Source organism: Leguminivora glycinivorella, chromosome 14 (genome assembly GCF_023078275.1).
Source record: "Leguminivora glycinivorella isolate SPB_JAAS2020 chromosome 14, LegGlyc_1.1, whole genome shotgun sequence".
In the NCBI taxonomy this organism is placed as follows: Eukaryota; Metazoa; Arthropoda; class Insecta; order Lepidoptera; family Tortricidae; genus Leguminivora; species Leguminivora glycinivorella.
The window spans coordinates 3,989,486-4,015,206 of NC_062984.1; the positions used below are offsets into that span (position 1 = coordinate 3,989,486).

At 37.7% G+C, this 25,721-nt stretch overlaps 1 protein-coding gene across 1 annotated transcript in view; it reads left to right on the forward strand.

The window, feature by feature from the left end:
* The window catches only part of LOC125233077, a 182,716-nt gene that overhangs the window by 140,033 nt on the left and 16,962 nt on the right, over nucleotides 1–25,721 (forward strand). The window contains exons 2-5 of the mRNA XM_048138936.1: nucleotides 13,241–13,346; nucleotides 14,405–14,516; nucleotides 18,348–18,514; nucleotides 19,566–19,649. Of these exons, the coding sequence (XP_047994893.1) occupies nucleotides 13,241–13,346; nucleotides 14,405–14,516; nucleotides 18,348–18,514; nucleotides 19,566–19,649 (469 nt within the window). The remainder of the gene's footprint in view (nucleotides 1–13,240; nucleotides 13,347–14,404; nucleotides 14,517–18,347; nucleotides 18,515–19,565; nucleotides 19,650–25,721) is intronic.

Below are 25,721 nucleotides of genomic sequence, written 5' to 3' on the forward strand. Positions count from 1 at the left end.
CGTACAAAGAGTCATTGAAATATTCTCAAATTAAGCCAGATAGGGGTTGTCCGAAATTTATTTGCTAGACCTTAATGAAAGTACCATAAAGTCCCTAAAATAAAAAAATATCAGACCTTCTTATATCAAATAGTACTTACCAATACCTTAAGATCATACTCTCGGAACATAATAATACAAAATTATGCACATGTCAACATTTAGACGAGGTTTGTTTTGTCCTTATACTTAACGATACAGTCCTTACCCCAGGGCAGACTATGAACCGAACCAAATACCGACATAACGCAAGGAGTATGATGATTATCAATACAATACTAAGGGTCACTTGGACCACCGTATCTCATACTCATATAGAATTTAATAGTTGACAGCCCACTAACCATGGGTTAAGCCGGTGGTGCTAGAGGCCCCTAAGGCTCACTTGCGCCAACCACCTAACCCAGGGTTAGTGGGCTGTCATATGTCAAATTCCATATAAAATGGTGGGTTAACCCGAGGGTTAACCCTCCATTTTCGTTGGTGCAAGTGGCCCTAAGAGTTCTTTCTTAGTCATAATAGACTGGTACAAAATATAATTATGTCCGTTGTTTTCTAATTTGATGTCTCCTTTCTTTATATTCAACACATCCATACTAATATTATAAATGGGAAAGTGTGTGTGTCTGTTTGTTTGTCCGTCTATCACGTCTAAACGGAGCGACAAATTGACGTGATTTTGGGCGTGGCGTGTGAGGCGTTTTTTTGATTATAAGTGGAGGTAGTTGAAGGGATGGAGAGTGACAGATAGGCTACTTTTTGTCTCTTTCTGACGCGAGCGAAGCCGCGGGCAAAAGCTAGTAAAACATAAATACTCGTAGCACCTGCCGAATAGCCAAGTTTTTAAAACATCCATGTATCGAGAAAAACAAGCTAGCATAGCAACCGAAACCGTTCCCAAGAACTTCAGCAAAACTTCTCTCACCTTATAAAATGTTTAAAAGGAACAAATTTGGGCGTTACTTCGCAACTTTGTCAATCGGCTATCGAACGAGTTTTCGCCGAGTTCGGAACAAGTTGCAAACTCCTGGTAACACTGATGAATTGATGTATCAGTTTCGTTTTTTAAACACAACGGTGCTAATGAAATAAAACTATGGAAACGGATTATATCGCGTAATTATGAACAGTGCTCGGACAAGTCATCGCAAAACAATCGCAAGACTACAATAAAACGAGAATAACGAGATCAATAAAGTTGATTTGTGTACAATTATTTAATTATATTTTTCAATGACATTTATTACTGCATCTTAAAATTCACCATACAAACAGAGTTCGGGGTAGTCCTTAATCTACTTATTAATTGTATTTATTTGCACCATACTCGTATTTAAAATATTTAGAAATAACCATAATTTAAGCAAATAATTGTATTTATTTAAATTGTCACCACAAAACTATTTCAAGCATGCCACTTTGACAAATCCATGACAGATATGCGACTAAAAAGGTCAAATGTTAAATTATAAATTACGATAATATCAGCTTCAGATAAGAATAATCTTACGTATCGACTCTATAAATAGTCTTTTCCCGTGCCCATATCTGTTTCTGCGATGACTTGTCAGAGCACTGATAATGAATTTACAATTCATCCCGACGTTTCTAACACTTTACAGCATTCGTGGTAAACGGGTGAACGAACGCTTTAAAATGTTCGAAACGTCGGGATGAATTGTAAATTCATTATACGCGATATAATCCGTTTCCACAGTTTTATTTCAAAAGTAACTATCGCTACAACCGAAGACAATATTACAAAAGTGCTAAATTACAGTCTACCAGGTCCCCATTTTTTTTTTACTGCACTTATGCGATTAAAACTGCACGAAGTCATGAGCTTGGCGAGGAACAAACGCCTAGTCTTCAACAGAATGACATGATGTCACAATCCTCAGCATTGAGGGAACGACTAAAGAAGAGACAGTCTACCCGATAGTAAGCAGATACTAATTTACGGATAGAAGTTTTATAGGCGAAAACTTCGTTAAAATGCACATTTACAGATGTAGTACACGTAGTGCATAATTGATTTCCATCACTCGCTGTGAGCATTTTAAGAATTTGGGACCTCCCAATTAGCGTAAGTTGTTAACAAAAATTAACTCACTGTCAGTTTTGTGACAATAATTAATCATGAAATTTGTATAAAAATATTGTTTTTGTGTTAATTACATTAACTTTAAGCGATAATCTACATTCGGAATGTGACAAAAAAAAATTTTTTGACAGATTTTATGCTATTGTCGTTACAAAACTGACACCGACGACCGGTCTGGCTCAGTCGGTAGTGACCCTGCCTGCTGCGCCGCGGTCCCGGGTTCGAATCCCGGTAAGGGCATTTATTTGTGTGATGAGCACAGATATTTGTTCCTGAGTCGTGGATGTTTTTCTATGTATATAAGTATTTATATATTATATATATCGTTGTCTGAGTACCCACAACACAAGCCTTCCTGAGCTTACCGTGGGCCTCAGTCAATCTGTGTAAGAATGTCCTATATATATTTTTTTTTTAAATAGTTCTAACGAAATTACGCAACATATGGCGCGTAGTCATACATTTCTGGCCTGGCTTTAAGTGACTTTGAAGCGAGTAACCATAGTAACCCCGATCTGACGTATTGTTGCTGACAGGCTATTTATGTTCGCTAGTAATTGTAGTAGTAATAGCTTTCCGAGACAAATGGGCTTGATCAAATTGCAGTCTGCTGGAGAAGGTTAGTTGAAAACTAATCTACTGGACGTAATACCGTTGGTAAAGAGTAACCGGTAATTAAAAAAGAAGATACAATATAAATACTATAAATGTAGGGGAGACCGGGGCTAGTTGACTATAAGGGTAGGCTGACTAACTCAAAAAATGTGACCAACCAGTGTGATACGATATGAGGTACGAGAGGGTCACCGGTGACTGAGCGGGGGGAGATGATGGACTTTCGTACCTCACTGGTTGGCTCAAGTTTGATTTTTGGATCAATTTTTTAATAGTTAGTCAACCTACCCCTATAGTCAACTAGCCCCGGTCTCCCAGTCAGCGGATAATATCGCACAAAAAGAAGGCATAAATATCTGACAGTTATGCGGCCTTTTTGTGCGATGTTATTGCTGGTGGTGGTGGGCCTAAAAGATGTTTCGGACGAAGACAACAGAAGACTGGCCAATATTTATGCTATCTACTCTATAGCTTTAGTTTGACCACGTTGACATTAGATGATTCCCTGTCTAAAATGGATTAAGAAAAAGATTTTATGTTTCATGATAATATCATGCCTCATATTATGCCTTCTAATTTCATGATGATCTGATGGATAATCAAATTCGGGTGTAGATACAGATAGGTACGAATCATCATCCTCCTTGCGTTGTCCCGGCATTAGCCACGGCTCATGAGAACGTGGGGTCCGCTTTGACAACTAATCTCAAGATTTGGCGTAGGCACTAGTTTTTACGAAAGCGACTGCCATCTGATCTTCCAACCCGAAGGGTAAACTAGACCTTATTGGAATTTGTCCGGTTTCCTTACGATGTTTTCCTTCACCGAAAAGCGACTAATATCAAATGACATTTCGCACATAAATTCCAAAAACTCATTGGTGAAAGCCGGGGTTCAAACCCGCGACCTCCAGAACGAAAGTCGCACTTACCGCTAGGCTACCAGCGCTTGAAGTGGGTACGAAATCATTAAAAACAGTAGGTACACCACAATATCGTGAACAAACCTTGTTACTTTCACATTTATAATACTATAGTCGGTACTTCTCGAATATCAATGATATATGACTGAAACTTTACACTCCATCCCCCGAAGATTTACCCCGCCGATACGTTATGTAAACTCACGAAAAAACTTACCGAACTTGCAACGGAAACTTCCAGAAAATATACTGTACTTGCGGCTTTCTTTATAGTTTTATTGGTCTCTGGAGTTCCTTTGGTTAAGAACTGCCGTCTTATTGGCAAAGTTGCGGTGTTTACGTGTTGGCTACTTTCGTTTGTTTAGTTTGAGGCTTTTGTTTATATGTCCCTTTATTGGATAAAGTTGGAGCAATTATTTAATTACTAGTTGGATCGGTGTTGGGACAGTTTGTGATGTCTCCTCTCCTTTCGTCGTTTTCATAATAAACTAGTTTATGTCACTGTCGATGTCGTTTGCAATTAAGAGAGACAGTGACATTGTATAAGTCTGGCTAAATGCAATAACTTTACAATATCTGGGCAACCGAGCATCGCTCGGTTCTGTTTCGTATCCTTGACATGTGTCGCCATCTAGTTCAAAAATGAATAGTACCTACATCGAGCGAAAGAATTCTCAGCCTTAACAACACAACTACTCCACACGAGATGGCGCGCATTTCGCCACAAAAACTCAAATAGTGTATTTTCTATTCGTTTTAGCCTTGACCTGTGTCGCCATCTAGTGTTTGCAATAAATAGTACTTACATCGACCGAAAGAATTACTGCTGAACTACTGCACACGAGATGGCGCGCGAAGAAAAACGCATGAAAACTCGAAAATTCGCGTTTTCCGGGACCTAAGGATAAGTTAGACCGATTTTTCACCCCCAAAAACCCCCACATAACAAATTTCTGCGAAATGGTTAGAGCGGTTTCCGAGATCGTCAGTGTAAATAAATATATATATAAATAAATAAATAAATAAATAAATATACAAGAATTGCTCGTTTAAAAGTATAAGATTTATTTTAGAACATAGCTGAGTATGAAAAATGTACTGTGCATTAAGTACTGTGTGGGCCATTTTTTTTTTTCAAAGTTGTCCACCCCACTTTTTATAACATGGGTATTTTTTACGCGATTTATACTCAGATTTGCGAGGTCTTTCCATCCTGACAGGAGAAAAAAAATGTCCCAAGATTTCCATACATTTTTCAAACTTTCCATTCCGTTACCGCCATACAAAATGTATGGAAAAATGGTAACGGAATGGGAAAAAATCTTAGGACACTTTTTTCTCCTATTAGGATTGAAAGAGCTCGTGATTCTGAGTGGAAACCACATAAAAAATTACAAATCCAAAAAAAGTGGGGTGTACAACTTTGAAAAAAATGGCCCGTGTTGTTATTCAAAATATTGAACATCAAAACTGATTATGTATAAGTGTGTTGTGTTGTAGTTGTTACCTAAAAATTCTAATAATTGCTATAATGTATACGTGCCACTGGCTGGGCACAGGCCTCCTGTAATTCATTAAAAAATATTGGACCCTTGACTTCAAAACTTATGTCTTAATGTACCTATTACGTTTTACAATAGATAACTAGGGGAAGGTTGCAATCATTGGACCACTTAACTTCGATGCTCTATAATTTATAGATTTTATGTCAAAACATAAAACTAGTTTGATAAGTTTTAAGTTTTGACGTGTATTTATGAATGACCTTATACACAATTTAAAAAGAACAATAAATTAAGAGAAAAATCGAGTTGAGGCCCAAGGTCACTTTGTACCTTAGTGGATTCCGTCTAGCCCGATTAGATTTTGAAATATTTAAGTGGTCCAATCAAGGCGCCGGTACAATGATCGCAACCTTCCCCTATGTAATAAACTATTATTTATATTATGTAAATAGCAAACTATCTAATACGACCTTCAAGTGTCGTCCCAATAACATTGTAATCCTGTATAAGTTTACCTAATAACAATCGTAGCCCCAAGGCGGCCATGCTCTGTGATTTGTTGCGACTTGCGAGTTGCCTGCAGAATATTGTTATTACAATATTGTAGACAGACATTAGTATTTTATACAATCGTGATATAATTCTGAGCTTTTCAGTCGAGTACCATGTTTAATAGCGTCGTTCACCGTTGTATCAACATCGAATTACCTGACAGCCAATTGTTTGTAATAACCGTCTCTGATTGGTCGATAACGCGATAGATAAAAAAAAATGTGTTTCAGATGCAGAAAAATCTACCAGGTATCGCAAATTAGTATAGACCTTCTATGAAGTTATATTTTTGAAATTTTTTCAGTTAACTAAAGTGAAGTGTAATGGAATAATTATTGTAGTTGACTAAGTGTCAAAGACTATCCAACACTGAAAAGTCAGCACTTAGACTTTAGTCTGTGGTATCCTAATTGACAGATTAAAGTCGACGAGTAGAAAAATAAGTTTTTGTGGTAGAAACTCGTGTTTGACAAAATGAAACATCGATAACACACTAACACACACTAGAGAAATTTCGACGGGTACCTCGGCGGTGTAACGGTTTAGTACGTCAGCCGCGATAGCTGTTAGACCCGGGTTCGATTCCCGGCTCCGCGTCTAGTGGGCTTAATCACTTTTTCTTTAGTGTATGGTATCTATTACGGATTATTATTTAGTTTTTGTACTGAGATTGGCTGAAATAGCACACAAAGGGAGGACATACTAAATCTGTATTCTTGTCCATTATGTTATATCTACATACCTCTGTACTAAGAATTAACTTAGTCAGAAGACAGAGATAAGTTTTAGAAGCACGTCCAAACGTATGAATCATTCTCAAGTTTAGAACTAAATCAAATGTGATATAGAGTCTATTCATACCAATATCATAAGAGAGAAAGGTGTCTGTTTGTTTGACCCTCTTTCGCAGCAAAACGAAACTACGAATTGACGTGATTTTTTAAGTGGAGATAGTTGAAAGGATGGAGAGTGATATAGACTACATTTTGTCTCTTTCTAACCCCATACTTCCCTTTAGTGGGGGGTGGTGGTAGTTTGTATGGAGAATTTCGCAATTTTAAAATTTATCGCGAGCGAACCCGCGGGCAAAAGCTAGAATCACAATATAGACGCATTGGCACTGATGTATAGGCCCCGGGGGACTTTCGAACTAAAAAATCGTTTTTACTCTTTTTTTTTTGCACGCAACAAAGCGAAACTATAGACAAACATTTTTGTGGATACGAGTACATTGACCGTGGTAAGTTTATATAATGGGAAGGCAGTGAAACTTTTTGGTTACCCCTAATGTCAATGAAAGAGAACAATTCAAATTTTTGTTTAATTTAATATGTGGTTGTGACGTAAATTATAAGGGGTTTTTCAGAGTAATGTTCATACAATGATTTTCACTGAGTTATAAAAAAGAAAAGTGTTTTTATAACAACAAACATTAGCTATACTTTACTTATTTTTTCTATCGTACTCACTGCACCATCACTGCGTTACGTTATCCCGCGTTGCGTCCCGATATTCAGCAGGGCTCACGGTAGCCTAGGGTCCGCTTTGACAACCAACGTTGGCGATAGTTTTATGAAAGCGACTGCCATCTGACCTTGTAACCCAAAGGATAACTAGGCCTAATTGGGATTAGTCAGGATTCCTCCCAATGTTTTCCTTCAAAAGCGACTGGCAAATATCAAATGACATTTCGCACATAAGTTCCGAAAAACTTATTGGCACGAGCCGAGGTTGTAACCAGCGACCTCTGGATTGAAAATCACACACTTTCGACGCTATTCTACCAACTACTATTCATTCCATGTATGAAACAAATGACTGCACAAAACGCTTTTCATCGCATACAACATTCACAACAAACAGTAACCACATATTTGTCGGACAAAATTACCAAGAGAAACTCCGCTTTTCACCAAAAGAGTTGTTGAAATGTCAAAGTGTTTACTTTCATATTAAAATGTGTGATGAAAAATGAATATTTCGCCGGCGCCCGCTCTGGAGCTCTCATGTTTAGTGATGTAACAATTTGCCTTAAAATATAGTGTTCCTGTAATATTTTTTCTCAGTTTTTTTTTCTACAATGGTGTAGAAAACAAAAACTGAGGATCTTCACTCGGGCCATTTTTTTTTTTCAAAGTTGTCCACCCCACTTTTTTGTAACGTGGGTATTCTTTACGCGATGCATACTCAAAATCGCGAGGTCTTTCGATCCTGATAGGATAAAAAAATGTCCCAAAATTTATATTCGTTTTTCAAACCTTCCATTCCGTTACCGTCATACAAAATGTAACGAAAATGGTAACGGAATGGGGAAAAAACCTTGGTACACTTTTTTTCTACTAGGATTGAAAGAGCTCGCGATTCTGAGTGAAAACCACAGTCATAATTTTTTTTTAATCCAACTTTGTCACTATTGTGAAATAGGCCACAGGTCGTGGTCAGCAATGTCAAAGTTTTTTCTTATGTTGAGGAACATCTATTTTTGTTAACGGTTTCATAATGGTAGTTACTTCTAAATGCTGACTATGCGTTAGAAATTGAATACGCTTTTTTAAATGTTGGAAGTAAAAAAATCAACTATTAAATGACATTTACTTATAACGAAGTAAAACGCCAATAATGATACATGATACACATTTTATTTGCGTCATTTTTTCTTTAAGTTAAATAATCTTTGGAAAAGCGTTGCACATCACTATTCCTGTTATCTATATGTCGCTCGTTAAAAATGTTTTAGCGCTTTCAAGTAATGAAGCCGTGCGAAATGAGGAACTGAATAAGATAAAACTTGTTCGCGTGTTTTTTACTTTCTTACTTACTTGAGTAAATTGAAGATGAAGTTACTCATAACAGGTTAAATTGAATTCACACGATCTGCCTGCTGTTGTTCATTATTCAGATTTACCACTGTGACAATTGTCGCCCGACAGTTACACTTCACCGTTCATTTCCCGTTCAACAAGGAAATATTATAATAAATATTACACAGATTGACTGAGCCCCGCGGTAAGCTCAAGAAGGCTTGTATTGTTGGTACTCAGCAACGATATATATAATATATAAATACATATATACATAGAAAACATCCATGACTCAGGAACAAATATCTGTGCTCATCACACAAATAAATGCCCATACCGGGATTCGAACCCGGGACCGCGGCTTAGCAGGCAGGGTCACTACCCGCTAGGCCAGACCGGTCGTCAAATATTGATCGATTATCGACAGAAATAGGCACATAATTGTCAGTGTCAGTGGCATGGCAATGTTCTAGTGGACTGGTCTGGCCTAGCGCCTGCCTGCTATGCAGAGGTCTCAAGTTCGAATTCCGGTAAGGGCATTTATTTGTGTGATGAGCACAGATCTGATATTTGTTCCTGGGTCATGGATGTTTTCTATGTATATAAGTATTTGTATACTCGTATTATATATATGGTTGCCTGAGTACCTGCAACACAAGCCATCATGAGCTTACCGTAGGCCTCAGTCAATCTGTGTAAGAATGTCCGTATTTATTTATTACTAGCTTTTGCTCACTGCTTCGCTCGCGTTAGAAAAACAAAAAGTAGCCTATGTCACTCTCTATCCCTTCAACTAAATCCCTTCAAAAAATCACGCTAATTCGTCACTCCGTTTTGCCGAGAAAGACGGACAAACAAACAGACACACACACTTTCCCATTTATAATATTAAGTATGGATTGTCACTAGATATGGGTAGTGAGTAAATACTCAAGAGTAAATATCGAGTAAATACTCAGTATTTACTCAAAATACCCGTATTTACTCGTTTTTACTCAAATTGATGGGTATAAACTATTTCGCGTGCTGAAATGGAAATACAAATTAGAAATATTGGTGTATTTTGTTATCGACTACTAAGTTAAGTAATCAAATTTATATTAATTTTATTTTAAAGACGTGCTCTCCATACATGTAACTATTTTTCACAAAAATAAAATTCAGAAATTACCAGTGTGTTATACATCATCTGATAGGTCTTTAAAAATTAATTGAATGTTTCTAAAAAAGTTTTTTAATAATATGAACAGTTTTGGAATAAAACGATAATTAAGGCCGAAATAATGTTTATACCTTTATAACTTTCGAATTCGTTGTTGGAAAAATATCCAGAAACCGTCAAATTATTGGCCATATAATACAAAACACAAAACTAGTACTTTAAACGTCACCAGCTGAGCCATTTTTGAGTTTTCTTTAGAAAACCCTTAATAAAAGGTCGTAAGTGCCCCATTAACAATCACTTCCGAACGTCATGCCGTTATCTAGAACATCAATTTCATTGAAGTCTCATACTTTTACTGTAAATACCTGCTTTCTTAAAACAAAACTGCTAACTAAACATTATCACTATTTTTTTCTCACAAAGATTACCTTTTTTCGACAAACTAAGACTCCCATAAGCTTCTAATAATATAAATCTCATTTAAACATGTCCACACAGTTAAAATAAACACGACTAAGTACTTAAATATCATTTTTTAAATTATTTTTAGGTAACAGTTTATACTCACCCAAATGAGTAAATACGAGTATTTAATTTCAATTTCAATTTCAATTTATTTAATAAAATATAAAAATGTAACATTACAGGAGACCTAAATCATTACATTTCTTAAAGTAAAGTACATACAGCTTATTTGACAAAATAACATTAATGATAAATACATTTAAATAGAATTCAGTACGACGAACATGTAAAATAATAATAATAAAAATAAAATAAAAGCACAGTAAATTAATATATTAGGTCAGACTTTCGCATATCTTCAAACATTCACTCTCAACAACCGTCCAGCCATCCGCAAACACATCACATGAGTGCTGCACAGCACCGAGCTTATTGAGCGCGTTCATCGCTCGGCAAACTGGCGAGTTGCGCCGCGAGACCGTGCGAGCGGGAGGGACCGCGAAGAGGCGCAGGCGGTCGGCGCGGAACCGTGCGCGCCCGTCCGGGACGAATAGGCGGCATGCCTCACCAACTAACTCAGGGCAGTCAAGACGACCTCGCAGGATACGGAGGACTGTCACCAGCTGGTCGAACAGTCTCCGTGTCGCCAGTGCGTTATATCCCAGCGTGCCCTGTAAGTAAGCTGTCGGATACATGAAAGGGTAGTATCCGTACAATTTCTTATAGAGAGTACGCAAAAAACACTTCTGAACCTTCTCGATCATCAATGCATAGGTTGTTTCGTATGGATTCCATACACACGCACTTGCTTCCAATTTGGATCGTACAAGGGCAGTGTAAAGAATTTTAAACACTCCTACATGCGTAAACTCTTTGCAGTTGCGTGTAACAAACCCCAGGCGCTTGAAACCTTCCGTCACCAAAGATCGTATGTGGTCATGGAACGTAAGCCCAGGATCAAATACCACACCCAAGTCCTTCATAGAATGAGTGCGGGAGAGCGGCTCGCTATCAATGAAATAGGTCGCGGGTATTTCCTGCCTAGCTCGGGTGAAACTCATAATGTAACACTTGGCTACATTAAGAGAGAGGCGGTTTTTAACACTCCATCGATGTATCGCATCCAGGTTACGTTGCATGTCCCGGCAGTCTATCGGGTCTCTGATATTTATCATAACTTTTATGTCATCAGCATATAACAGCAATTTACCAGAGACCAGACAGCCAGCCAGATCATTTACCATTATGGTAAAGAGAAAGGGGCCTAGCAAGGATCCTTGGCTAACACCTGATCTCGTAGGATACAGGTCAGAGTCGAAACAACCTAGCCGAACGAATTGTTTACGATCCTTCAGGTAGCTAGCAAACAGTTTTAGGAGTGATGGGTCGAAGCCCGCCACTGATAGCTTCTCTAGGAGGATATCATTGTCGACTTGGTCAAACGCCTTCCTGAAATCAAGGTATGCAACATCAACTTGGCATCCTTCATCCAGTTTTTCCGAGACGTGGTTTACGAGACTGAGCAGGTTTGTATTGACGGAGCGCCCTTTCCTGAACCCATGCTGCGCATCATTTACATAAGGGTCAACTAAGGTGTACAATTTCGAGTGTAGGACACTCTCGAACACCTTAGCAAAAGAGCTCAGAATGGCAATGGGACGATAATTTTCGGCTCGCGACTTTTCACCTGACTTTCGAATCGGTGTCACTCTTGAGGTTTTCCAACTAAGAGGGTAGGTGCCAGACTTAAGCGCCAGATTGAACACGTGGGCTAGAAGACTCGCAAGTAGGGATTTAAAGGCCTTGATTATGAACGCGGGCACGTTATCAGGACCAAGCGCACAATTCGGTTTCAACTTATCAATTGCCAGACTCACCTCATACTCAGTAAAACCAGAGATACTTATAAGGTTTTGACTACCAGCAGCTCCCGCTGTTTCTGCACTTAGTTTTGGCTCACGGGAGAGAAACACAGTACTGAAATAGTCGGCAAACGCACCTGCTGCCGCTTGTCCACTAAACATACGGTCCCCATACGTAATATTAATTCAACATTCATCATAAATGGAAGAAATTAAGCTAAGACAATACAGAATTTGAGAGAACATCGCTTGTGCGTATTACGTTGACCAGGTTCCTACACTAGGCGAGGCCTGTGCTGTAGTAGGTAACCAGCTTACATCCGCGTTACTTTGTGCCATTATATTAATATTGGCGCCATCTAGCCGAGCGTCCCCCATAGGTGTATCGCCATCTAGGCTACCGTAGTACCTTTTTATATATGGTTCTGAGGTACGTTTTTTTCTTAGACTGTAGCTGTCTAAACGGAGTTACAGACGCCTTTGATTTTACTTAAGTAATAAAATTTGAATAGAGAACACAAAAGCTTTGTAGTCGAATGTACAAATGCTCACGAAACGCTCACGAATCGAAACGCTCGTAGATATCGTCACTACTTTTAAAAAACTTGTATCTTCGTTTGGCAATAAAAAGAAAATTGTAGTAAGTATGTATGGAATACATAATAGACTTACTGCGTTTTAACTTTGAGGAACAGCGTGAGATACGAGATTTTTTAAAAGTAGTGACGATATTTATCTCTATCGCTGTTGCGTATTGGCGCGACAGAGGTAGATCTTTCCCTGGGTTTAGTTTTCATTTCGTGTTGTAGAAATGCCATTCGGCTACGGGGCCAATTAGAACTTATCATGTCTGGTCAAAAACAAACCAAGGGAAAGGTCTATGGATTGAGTGAGTGAGTAATATGAAACAAAAGCAAGTTAATGAGGTGACGGATGACGGAGATGTATGAAATGGGGAGACATACTGCGCCGATCCCAAGTGATTGGGACAAGGGCATTCGAATTATTACTAAAACATTGGGTACTTTTTTATAGTATTATTCTCAGTATTTATTTTCATTCTCTAGGCTATTATTATTATCAATGGGCTTACTCTTGGCCACAGACTAGCCAAAGGCAAAGACGTGGCCTACGATGGAGTGAGCTTGCCCAGAAGATGCCTGTTCACCCTTGATTCGAAGGTAATAATCACATTTTTCTTTGTTGACAGATTCCAAACGGGACCATTGCAACAAGACAGTTGAGATCTACGAAGACGTCTCGTCCCCTCCAGTCACGCCTGAGAATTTCGGCAGACCGCTCACTTGCACATACAGGTACCTTTATATACACATTCATAAGCCTTGTATGCATACTCGTGCCATACCACTATGTCGCTTGCGGCATTTATACCATGTTACCTTAACACATTCACGGTCCTGTTAGAACAATGCTTTTGAATGGACTGAATGCTGATACGTTGTGCGAGGAAGTCACCAGGCAGGCAAGTATGGTCGCGTGATAAATGATAAAACATCTGGCCGTCCCTATCGCACTTAATAATAGTGTGATAGAGACGGCCTGATATTTTATCGTTTATCACGCGACCATGCTACCCGTGCAGCTCTGCGGTCACCAGTTACCTCAACCAGGCGCTTCGCGTTTCAACGTCAAAAAATGCAAAATGTAGTGTGTCCATTTTGTATTTTTTTCCAAGGCTCTTATTTAAATTTCAGCACTTTCCGCCGTTGCGCCCGCTTTTATTTTATCCCATTGGAGGTGGGACGGTGACAGTCCATCTACGCATGTAGCATCCCGCACTAACATTCATTCCATACTGCAAGGGACCAAGTGAAAGTACACTCCATCATCTCTTAGGTATGCCAGTCCGCTTAATTGCACAAGAAAAGTAGCCACAAGATAATACACTGTGTATTGACAGACTAGTATAAATAGTGCCTATATCTGCAATGCAACATAGAAACATTGTTTGAATAGGACCCATGCTACGCGCTGCGCTACGAACGTAGCCCATAACGTGAGAAAATCCGTATGTACGTAGTACTTAAAAGCGTCTACGGGGCTACGAGCTTGTACTTTTAAATACATTTTATAATATTAAATGACTAATATTTGTACATAATAAACCTATCTGTATTTAAAATTTTCCGAGATCTCGAAAACGGCTGTAATGATTTCGATGAAAATTGCTATAATTATGGAGATTTTTAGGGCGAAAAATGGATCTAGTCAATTCTAGTTCCTGGAAAATGTGCATAATTGAGTTTTAATAGGATTTCCGAGCAGAGTTCGGTCTCTCAATTATTATAATTATGTCCATATTATAAGACAACAATAAATATGATAGCTAACTTCATTATAATTGTTGTTCCAGGTTCAGAGCATTTCGAGGGTCGCCAAAAGACTGGATCCTCAGGATACGGTTCAAAAAGTTCAAAGTTGGCACACTGATCAACGGGACCACCTGTCATAAAGGATACATGCAGGTAAGAGAAATATTGACTTTGAATGACAGTAAAAACATATTTGGCTGGCGCGATAACCCAAAATGAGTTTTAGCCTCCAACACAAGACAACGACACTCTGCTCGGTCTTGAGCGGTATCGCGCCACCTTTCGCCGACGCCGAGCTCACAGATATCTACTTCCACTTAGTAATGTAGAAATTGCAGAACATTTCCAAAAAGCGGAAACATTCTTGAGAATGTTCGCAGAACATTCCTGCAACATGAAATTTATTGTTTAAACGAGAGAATATACTTGAGATAAAGTTTAAATGGGCATAATATAAAACTATATGTTATTATACATATATTATTGTCTATTACAGTTAGCTATTTTGTTGATAAGTGATAGATAAGTTATCAATAAGTTGCTTAAATTCTCACTATACTTCAGGGAACATTTCGACTTTCAGACTTCACAGTTTTAGTCCTGACTTTTGTAAATTAGGTACCGAACTATTATTTCTTGATTGATTGATTGATCTTGATTTGGTCATGTCAAAATATAAATAAAAAAAAAGATCGCTGTCAGGATCGAACCTTAGAACATCGGCATACGAAGCCAGCGCACGACCACGGGACTACGTCTTGACTTGCGTAGTCCGACGAAATCATGGTATAAACTACGAAGTTACTAAGTATTTTGATAAATTCTCGTTCTCGAGAACATTCTCAGAAGTTACCGAAAATTCTCTTGAGGAAAGTTCTGCAACTTTGGAAACTTCTCGTTCGTGCATTGCTACCTCCACTCTATCCGCCCAACGATATTTTGGGTGACTAGCAAGACGTAGACGGTGTCCATTCGGTCTCCCCCAGTAGGCTCATTTGACTGCCCGATCTTCACACATTCTTTCAAGGTGACCAAGCCAATGAAGATGATGCGCTTTGGTCATAAAAATAATTTGATTTCTTTCTAATGTAATGTAATTTTTTGTTTTATTTAAGTTAGTTTTTTTAACAATTATATATAATTATGTTGCTATGCTCTCTCAGGGTTCATGCTGACACTATATTATACTCGTACTTAGCCTAAGATCATTATGTGTACACATGAATTGCAATAAAGCATTGAGCATTGGAAACTAGTAGGTTATATTTAAATAAAATCAGGTAAATAAATTAATAAATATTGAAGTACATCTGATACAGATTCACATACCTAATCCCAAATCAACTATTTCGGGTATTATGGGACAGACTTTGACGACACTGGTTGTCCTATGTGTGTCGAAGAGAAGGAGACTGTCAGACACCTAATGTGCGAGTGTCATGCCCTCGCCAGATAGAATGAAGAACTTTGGAGCAGGTTACATGAAACTAAAGAACTTCAGGAAGCTACCCCATGTATTTGAGGATCATCAGATACATGGAGATGGTCGATAAGCTTATGAATCTTAGCTGAAGAATCTTAGGATTGTAGGGAGTAATTGCACAAAAGATGCTCGAAGTGTATCCATAAGGGCCCCCGCAGATATAAGATAAGATGGGTATGTGATGATACACATCCTTATATTACCGACATTATAAACTTGAGGTCATTTTCTAAATACAAGCACAGTATAAATTACTACCACTCCGTAACATGCCCTAAATTACAATGTTTCTTTCTCGGAACGCCAACTCAAAGCTTCGCCCGTCAAACAAAAGAGAAACTTTATACAGAGTAGCGAAATCTGTCTGTTTAATTTCTTAATTGAGTTTCGACACGCGTCGTCGAGCCTACTAATTAATTTTCGACATAATTTTTCGAAAAACTCACCCGTAGCAAAGAGTATATATGCTTCGCAGCGTTTTGTCGTCTCAAAGAGATGAGGAAACCGAATGATTTTAACTACGCATTTCCTCAGAAATGCGTAGTTAAAATCATTCGGTTTCCCCCAGGTTTCGGTTCCCTCAAGCAAAATAAAGATAAAATGTTACACGACGTCAAACAAATTTCGCCAATTTTTTTTTTGTTTTATTAGATGCGTTTTCACATAAAAAGTAAATATAAAAACTGAAACTGGCACTTAAAATATTATTTTTTTTAATTACTTACTAGTTACTTTTTAATATCTATTAACGAGGATAGCTAGATTATGTCCGATAATGGCATCATCGCCATCAAAACAGCGTTCTGTTCTGAAAAATAATGTCATTGTTTTTTTTCTTATAACTCTGAAAGAAGCCGAAATCCAGAAAAGTTTATATGACATTTTACTCTTCTAATATGATGAGGAACGCTGTTAAAATTATTCGGTGTCCTCATCTTACACCGTGTATATTGTAACTCGCTATGGACAGATAACGTCGGAACCATCAAGAAAAAATAACGGTTGTCTAGATGGCGCTACACCTTTGGTTGATTCTTGGCTAGATGGCGCTAATATTGATATTTGTCAATTTCAACACATATCTACTCGTAGTTGAGAATTATGGGCCAAATTGTCAAGACTGAGGTTAAAAGTTTTGATCCTGTGTCGAGAGATGGCAGTCTATGCACTGTGGCTACATACTTTGACAGTAATTCTCCATATACTCGATCCTCTTTGGTCATCTCTCTCTCTTTATCGCCATTACGGATTAGTGCGACACAAACAGTTCTGTTGTCTGTTCTGTTGTCTATCGTACGTGACGAAACATAAATGATTGTTCTCTTGGCTACGGGCCTGAGACGCAATTACTGGCCCGCGATGGTTTTAATTAATCTTTTGATTAATATTCTAATTTTTTGGATCTAATTTTCGCTAATTTTCTAATTGTGAATGTTAGAGATTTTTTTATTAAATTTTTATTTCATAGAACGAAATAAATATTTTTGCATTTTATCACCTTATAAATTGAAATAGATATCATACACGAAAGAAAAAACGGCAAGGCCCACTGGTGGCCGAGCCGGGAATCGAACCCGGGTCTTCAGCTTACGCGGCTAACGTCTTTACCACTAGACCAGACCACGCCCGCCCCCCGCCGCCGCGCGAAAAATATTCAACAAAATAATTTGATTTTGTTCCCCAGTTGTTTTTTTATCACCTTGTTATACTCTGTCAAACAAGTCTGTCAGTAAATAAGAACACAGAAAACTATATGCGTCCTTTTCTTTAGGGTGCTAGAGAAAAGGATACCTATATTTTTCTTTGTTCTTATTTACTGACAGACTTGTTTGACAGAATATACCTATTTCTATATTCTTCATTTTACTGTTAGGTACCTAAGTAAAGTTTGTACCGCTAAATATTTGGACTACTTTGCTACTTTAAGAAAATATTAATTATATGATTATATAATTATGTTTTCTTTTTTATGATAATTATCAAGAACGATTTAATACTGGACTGACAAAGTCCATACAAAAAAGCGTGCCCCTGAAATGCATAGGCCTTTTAGGCTTGAAAGTAGATGGCGCTGTTCGCCTGGAAGTGGCAAAAATCATATTTTCCCGTAATATTTTTGCGTGTCAAATGACATATTTCTTTATTTTAAAATCATGATATCACGTCAATACACATTTTGAAAAAAAAAATTGTAGGCACCATCATTGTAGTTATGATAGTCTTTAATAGGTGTCGCTAAAAGACCGATTTACGATTCTTAGTATAAAGTATGTACCTAAATCCTGTATAAATAATCTTTGGTAATTACATAAATGAAGTAATAAAGTCAGTAGCTAAGTACTTCATGCGCGATTATTTTTATAATTATGCCTATAGTACTTGTTTACTTGTTTCTTATCGCTTTACGGCATTTTCTTGTTAAACAGACGTACGAAAGATGCTATTAGGATCACCATGTTGATTACAAAAATGAGACCAAAGACATACAATTTTTTTTTCAGATTGTCGACGGAAACGCAAAGACTGACGTGTCTAACCGAAAGGAGCCCGGTCTCTTCTGTGGCGAGATCGAGCAGCCACAAACCTTTATATCGGAGACCAATTTCGTGAAGATCGTCTTCCATGCCGATAACTTCACTGATCAGACCTACTTCAGTTTTGATTCAAGGTAACAGACATACTTACTGCCATAAGGGTAAGACGTTTTAAGTCTTTTTTATGGTGAAATGGAACTAATATCGCCTAATAAGGACACCTTTATATCGGAGACCACCTTCCTAAATATTTATTGTCTCACATACTCATGAATATACATTCTTAGCCGTCTTTGAGATATAGATATCCGTCATATTATTATTTAATTTCTTTTAGTAACTAACTAAATATTATAATCAAAAGCTACATAGCGTCTAATTCCATAGCAGAATTTGTTTATACATTTCACATTGCATTCAACATTACTCGTATGGATTCAACTCGTCGACACTTTAAAGCAAAAACGTCAAATTTCTTATCAAAATCACGGCGCATACGCCCTTTTTAAACACAACCACAATCACCCTAGCTTCGAGACGAGGTGAGATAAATGAGCGGAGATAAGCTCAACTCGTTTGCGGGATTGCTCGGGCGATGGGGATCTCAGAGCTGATCATCCAATCAATGACGTTTAGAGCGCCCCCATAACGTTGGAAATTGGGACGTGGGAAAGTTTAGTAGAAATGCGAAGAACATTGCATCGTTGTAAAAATCTAGTTTCTTATGTGAGAAAATGATCCTTATTCAAAGTAACATAAACATTATATCTAAATCCGGTTACTTGTGCATCTCTTTCGCGTGATAACTCGATGTTAGCACGCCGCACGGCGTAAGAATTTAGAAATTAGTTCTGTCGCCCGATCAATTGTAAGGCTCAAAATTTTCGATTCCTATTAGAATGCGTTGCTACATTTACTATTGATGCTAACTAAACAATAGTGTAAACAGTAAATAAATATAGGATATCTACTCACGTGATTTGGATTTTCAAAAATGGAGCTCTAAATTGCTTCGACATAAAATTAATCAAACATTTGAACACTTCGCTATTCAGAGCATGCGAGCAATTCAGTGGTGTGCAAGCTCGTAGCTCTAACTACTGGAAGCATGTGAATAGGTAAATAGTATAAGTAGTAAGTAGGCAGTGTTATATGTCACGTATTGAACGATTTTTTTTTTCACAGAGCGGAGCAGCAGTTTGAAGTATATCTGCGATATGGTCAGCATCCAGAGCTATATCCGAACAGAAGAGGAGAAGTTGTTGCAGGGTAAGTTATTTTACTTTGTATTGTATATATAATAAATATTTGAAAGATAACGAAGATTATATGCCATCTATCAATTATATCACTATATTAGTGAATCTTATAGCGACTTGAATTGCTTTGGCACTTCTGATGACGAGATTTGTGGGCGTATAGGTAATAGAGAAAACAGTACATCAGTACCTTCAATATGATTAACGTGAGTTTTCAATTCATGTAATCGTTGTTCTCTGATAATAGGCGAGACGACTAAAAAGACTAATTAGTCCGTCAGATTATCAAAGAATTTTAGACACGTATTTTTTCTTTTTTCTGGTAAACGAAAAATGACGACGGTACAGTGCGTTGAAGTTTCGTGTGACGTCACGCCTAGGTACAATTTTTACTTGGAAGTGACGTCATAAGCCCCCACGCCGGAACTTTGATGCTCTATATCTTTGTATTTTTTCATGATTAGAAATAGCGAAAAATATGAGTTCAGTATTTTTGGACGATCTAATTGACGGACTAAACAGAATGCCATTTTTTTATGTAGTCGTCATTACATTACGACCTAGTTCTCTTTAAATCAAGAGTGAAGTGTAAGGCTATTACTGAATAGGTGAGGTCCATCTTAGACTGTCTTCAGTTTGCCAAAAGTTGCATATTTTACTCGTTCTCCGATATAGGCATTATGACTATTACAGATCACATATCCACATTTTTTGTCTTAAACGAATGAAAAGACAAAAAAGAAATTACTCCATAAACCAGTCTCGCAGCCTCTTTAATCCGCAGACTTGATTACATGGTATAAATCCGTGAGGAAATAATGGTAACCTCCTTATTTATTTGCTATTCGACTCGCGTAGCATGGGCCATTTTGGTGAGACTCATTTTGGCATTTTAGTGGACTCAATTAAATTGATAAAAGTGTTAGGTTTCAAGGTGATAATATCTACATAATTATTTGTTTAGTAGATATTTACTTAATATAAGAAGAGAAAAGACGGAGTAGCGTAAGTGCAATGGAGATAGTCGCAAGTTCCTGGTTTGCGGCACTTGCAGCCAAAAAGGGAAGAAGGCATCGTAGCAAAACGTCGCAAACGGTTGCAAGCTTGCCTTGTCAGCTATGAGGCAAAGTATGTCTCTCTGGCATAGGTATGTTTAGCCACCAAAGGCTTTTTATAACTGTTTGCCTCAGAATCCTCGCAACACCCAACATTATGCTTTAATAATTTTCCTTTCAACAGACCTGGGTGTAGTCATAAATATTTTGTTATATGTCACCCTCCAACGATTTTGCTGTCAACTGTATCCTCCGATGGTATAGCCAGCACCCTCCTGTCAAGTATTCAATTTTCGCTAGCGTTTCTCCCTTTTCAATCTCCGTCTAATGCCACCCGTCATTTCAGCTTAGGCTAAGTAATTGGCTCCTTCGAACTTGTATTTGGAAGATTTGTCGCCATGATTCTTATGTTATTGAGACTTTATAAGATTGATGTGGGCTATTCGGGCATTAAAGGGGAGATGTAAATCTTAAAGGATCATGACAAGGGTTTGTAAAGAGTTATTTTTATAAATTTCACAACCACTTTCTTCCCGTGGGTGTCATAGAAGTCGACTGTGGGATATGGGTTAAATTGTGGCGTAGGCGAAAGGCTGGCAACCTGTCACTCCAAATAATTAATAATGGCGGGTAGTTCGGAAAACTTGCGCGGCTAGAAGATGTTGATGCAATTCCTCGCCAGTCTACCCGTGACCACGAACATAATGTGATGTTCGAAACGTCGGGCCAAATATAAATGTAAGTGTTTACGCGATTAAGTCCCATTTTGTTCTAAAATTATGAGTGCAAATCGTGTTAGTTTAAATCAATATATACTGTCACTCCAATGTCACAATTTCGATTTCTATCAACCCCTTTTTGCCAAGAGTGGCACTGAAACTTTAGTAATTCATGTGCTCTGCCTACCCCTTTATGGGATACAGGCGTGATTATATATGTATGTATGTATGCATGCACTCACAATTTTCGTTCAGAAGTTCGCCTTTTGTACATTTTTGTCCTTTTTTACCGTGCAATAAATTATAAATAAATATATAAATAAAATATATCCTAAAGTTACTAAAATTTTACCAAGCAAACTAGGCATCGATTTTGATAGGGCTGTCAACTTCGATAAAATTATGAGTTTACAAGCTGGAGCTGTTAAAATCATTGCAAACTCACTCATCTTGGCCCGACTCTGGTTAAAATCGTTTTCTATGCAAAATTGTAGACAACTTCCAAACAAAGGAAAATACACAATTTGAACTTTCAATGTCAACCAAACTCTGAGAAAGGCCCCAGAATTGTTCATTATTCGCCAATAAACGAAAAGTTCCATTTTCATACCCGACAATTGGAAAAAGCGTTCGGCTTGTTTCAAAATGTCCGTCACGTTTCAAGTTTTCCTTTGAGTCCGGACAATTTATTTGAATAACGACGTAAGTGACCTGAAAACAGTTGGACATAAGCCCTTTTATGTGAGTAGCAGATTATTTGAATACGGCCGATGAATGGAGAATTGTACTGTTTTGTTACATTAATGTTTTTGAAATGAATTTCTGGAATTATCATTTATAATAATGGTGGTTATTTTATTACTGGCGCAGTCATGTAGGATGAAAACTGTGTTTTAGCATAACCAAATCACAGACAGTTCACTAATATCTGGCAGAAACTTTTTTCGCATTTATTTGATTCGTATAATAGTTCTCGGCAGAAGTTACGTTCAGCAGAAACACCTTACGCATAATATGCTTTGGCATAAATCATTTCGCAGATTTATATAATACTAGCTTTTACCCGCTGCTTCGCCCGCGTAATAAAAGTATTCATTAAGATTTTCATTTGGATCCGTAGGGACCGTAGGTTTCTCTGTAGGTATATTTATCTGCGATTATTTCGATTGCACATAATACTTTTGCTTGCAATGATTGTAGAAATATTACACATCGACCACAGCGTAGGTAATTCTATATACGCTGGGGAAACCTTTATAAACATCCCACATAGCCCGTATTTCGACACTATGATCGGTGGGTAAAAAGTACTGTTTTCTATTATCCCTTACAATTTTTTACATTTTTCTTATACTTATCGCAAACGTAATCTTCAAGCAAGCAAACAACGATCGTCTTAGAGCACATTGACTGTAAGAGACCGCCGACCGATTATCCGTATCCCTCTAACGATACCCATATTATCCGTATCCGTATCGCTATCGCTATCCCTATCGCTATCCCTATCGCTATCCCTATCCCTATCCCTTATCAAGATGTTCAATGATATAACACTTTAAGTTCTCGCGCTTTGTACACATATTTAAAGTCACATACAGGTCGAACGCGATTAATTAACATTATTTTTACCTTTTTTCCCAACGTTTCGGCCAGGTTGCACTGGCCGTGGTCGCGGAAGACTGACGTCCCAGCAAAATGTCACCGGAGATGTAAACAACACAAAACTACCCGATATTAATTTATATAAATGTTCGGGGTAGACAAATAAATATAATCTACCCGCTTTTAGTTAATGTTTATTTCCCACCATGTTTATTTTAAAGGTAAAAATAATGTTAATTAATCGCGTTCGACCTGTATGTGACTTTAAATATATGTTTAATGATTTCTTATCAAGTGCTAAAATATAAAGTTTCACGGTTTTATCATTTAAAATTAAGAAATCCCATACAAACTTTCAACCTCTTTTTCAACCCCTTCATCCCTTTTTTTCGAAATAAAAAGTAGCCTATGTTCTGTCTCGGGGTCTAAAGATTGTCTGTTCCAAATTTCATCAAAATCTGTTGCGTGATTTAAGCGGGAAAGCGTAACAGACAGACAGACAGACAGACAGACAGACAGACAGACAGACAGAGTTACTTTCGCATTTATAATATTAGTATGACTTTAAATATATGTTTAATGATTTCTTATCAAGTGCTAAAATATAAAGTTTCACGGTTTTATCATTTAAAATTAAGAAATCCCATACAAACTTTCAACCTCTTTTTCAACCCCTTCATCCCTTTTTTTCGAAATAAAAAGTAGCCTATGTTCTGTCTCGGGGTCTAAAGATTGTCTGTTCCAAATTTCATCAAAATCTGTTGCGTGGTTTAAGCGGGAAAGCGTAACAGACAGACAGACAGACAGACAGACAGACAGAGTTACTTTCGCATTTATAATATTAGTATGGAGTATGGATGGATTGCATGGTATATTGGCATAATGTTAATGAGCATAATAGTCTTCTAGTCGAATAGTACATTCGCAGATAATATTTGTGCATAATATTTAGGCGGCATAGTTGTCCTTCTCCTTTCAATTTGGTTTTTGATAGCGAGCCCGACGTATTAGGGATGCAAGATACCTAACACTCCTCCTCGCTTCGCTCGTCGTCGTACCTAACGGTTGCTCTGGGACAATATTTCCTTTTTGATAGCGTGTCAGAACCTTGCTCTTATAATAATATGCTATATAGAATTATGCTAAATCAAATTCGACCAAAGTAATGTTCTGCAGAACAATATCCTGCCAAGTGTGTCGTATGGGTGGTTGTAATAATGCCAACTATTTTTTCTGAAAAATTACCATTCGACCAAAAGTGTTTCTGCGAAACATGTTATGCGAAGTGTGTTTCTGACCAAAATTATTCTGCCAGATGAGGGTAACCCTCACAGACACATTCATTCATATATTAATGTTTTTGTTTCAAATAGGTTATTGTTATATTTGGGAAAACTTTTTTATAAACATAATCATGAAACTAACATTGCAAGTTAATAAGTTATGCGCATTTGGTATGCTCTGCAGTCATTACTCTGAAGTCAAAAGTCCGAGGTGAGACTTGTGCCCTTTTTCACCGAGTCAATTTGAGTTTTACCCTTTTTCACTAGACCCACAAATTACTTTATTTGCAGCGTAATTTTTTTTTTTATACTACGTCGGTGGCAAACAAGTATACGGCCCGCCTGATGTAAAGCGGTCACCGTAACCTATGGACGCCTGCAACTCAAACAGTGTCACATGCGCGTTGCCACCCCATTAGAAGCTTGTACATTCCCTTTTGCTGTGTTAAGTACACAGCAAAAAGGAGTGTACAAGTTCCAAGGAGGGTTCGGGTTGCCGACGACTCAAAGGACAATAAACGGAACAAGTTAGTTCCGTAAGTCCTCCGTCATCAGCACACCGCACCCTCGTTGAGCTCTGGCAAACTTACTCACCGACAGGAACACAACACTATGAGTAGGGTCTAGTGCTATTTGGCTGCGGTCTTCTGTAAGGCGGAGGTACTACCCCAGTTGGGCTCTGCTCTAGATTCGAACGAGACGATATCCGCTGTGCTGTGCCCTACCACACAAAGCGGAATATCATTCGCTATGCCCTACCTCCTACTAAACTGAACGTAATTGAACTATAAAGAGCCTAGTTTGATAAATCCTTTGAATTGAACAGTTCAATAATATTTACGTTCTTTGATATTTCCATAAAATACATATTTCAGACAAGCACCATTCGAAAACATCCTATTTACAGTAGCAGCCGTAAATCTTAATAATTTCCCCATTCCCTATAACATTTTCGAAAAATCTGCACACGAAGTATGATTTGCATCGTTTCCGTAGAAAATTGCATGTTTCCTTTAAACATACCTTAGCCAACATCACAATCGCTTGCGGTTCGTAACTGAGCATTTCTTTTTTTTCTCCACTTTTATGAAATGTGATATTTTTGAAAAAAAAAAATGCTATTTTTACTCACAATCACTAGCTTTTTCAATCCTAGTGGTTAAAAAAATGGTCCCATACGATTTTTTCTTATTTTGTTACCGTACTTGTGTGGGGTAACAAAAGAGGAAAGTAACAAAAATGTATAGAAATTCTGGGACAATTTTTGTCTCCGAGTGAGATTGAAAGTACTCGTGATTCTGAGTGCAACTGACCTAAAATTCCCTAAAAAAAAAAGCAAAAAAATAAGAAATGCTCAACTAGCCCTCTTCGCTCTTCTAGGTATGTAGCCAAATGCACAAATGCTTACAATAATATCGTTATC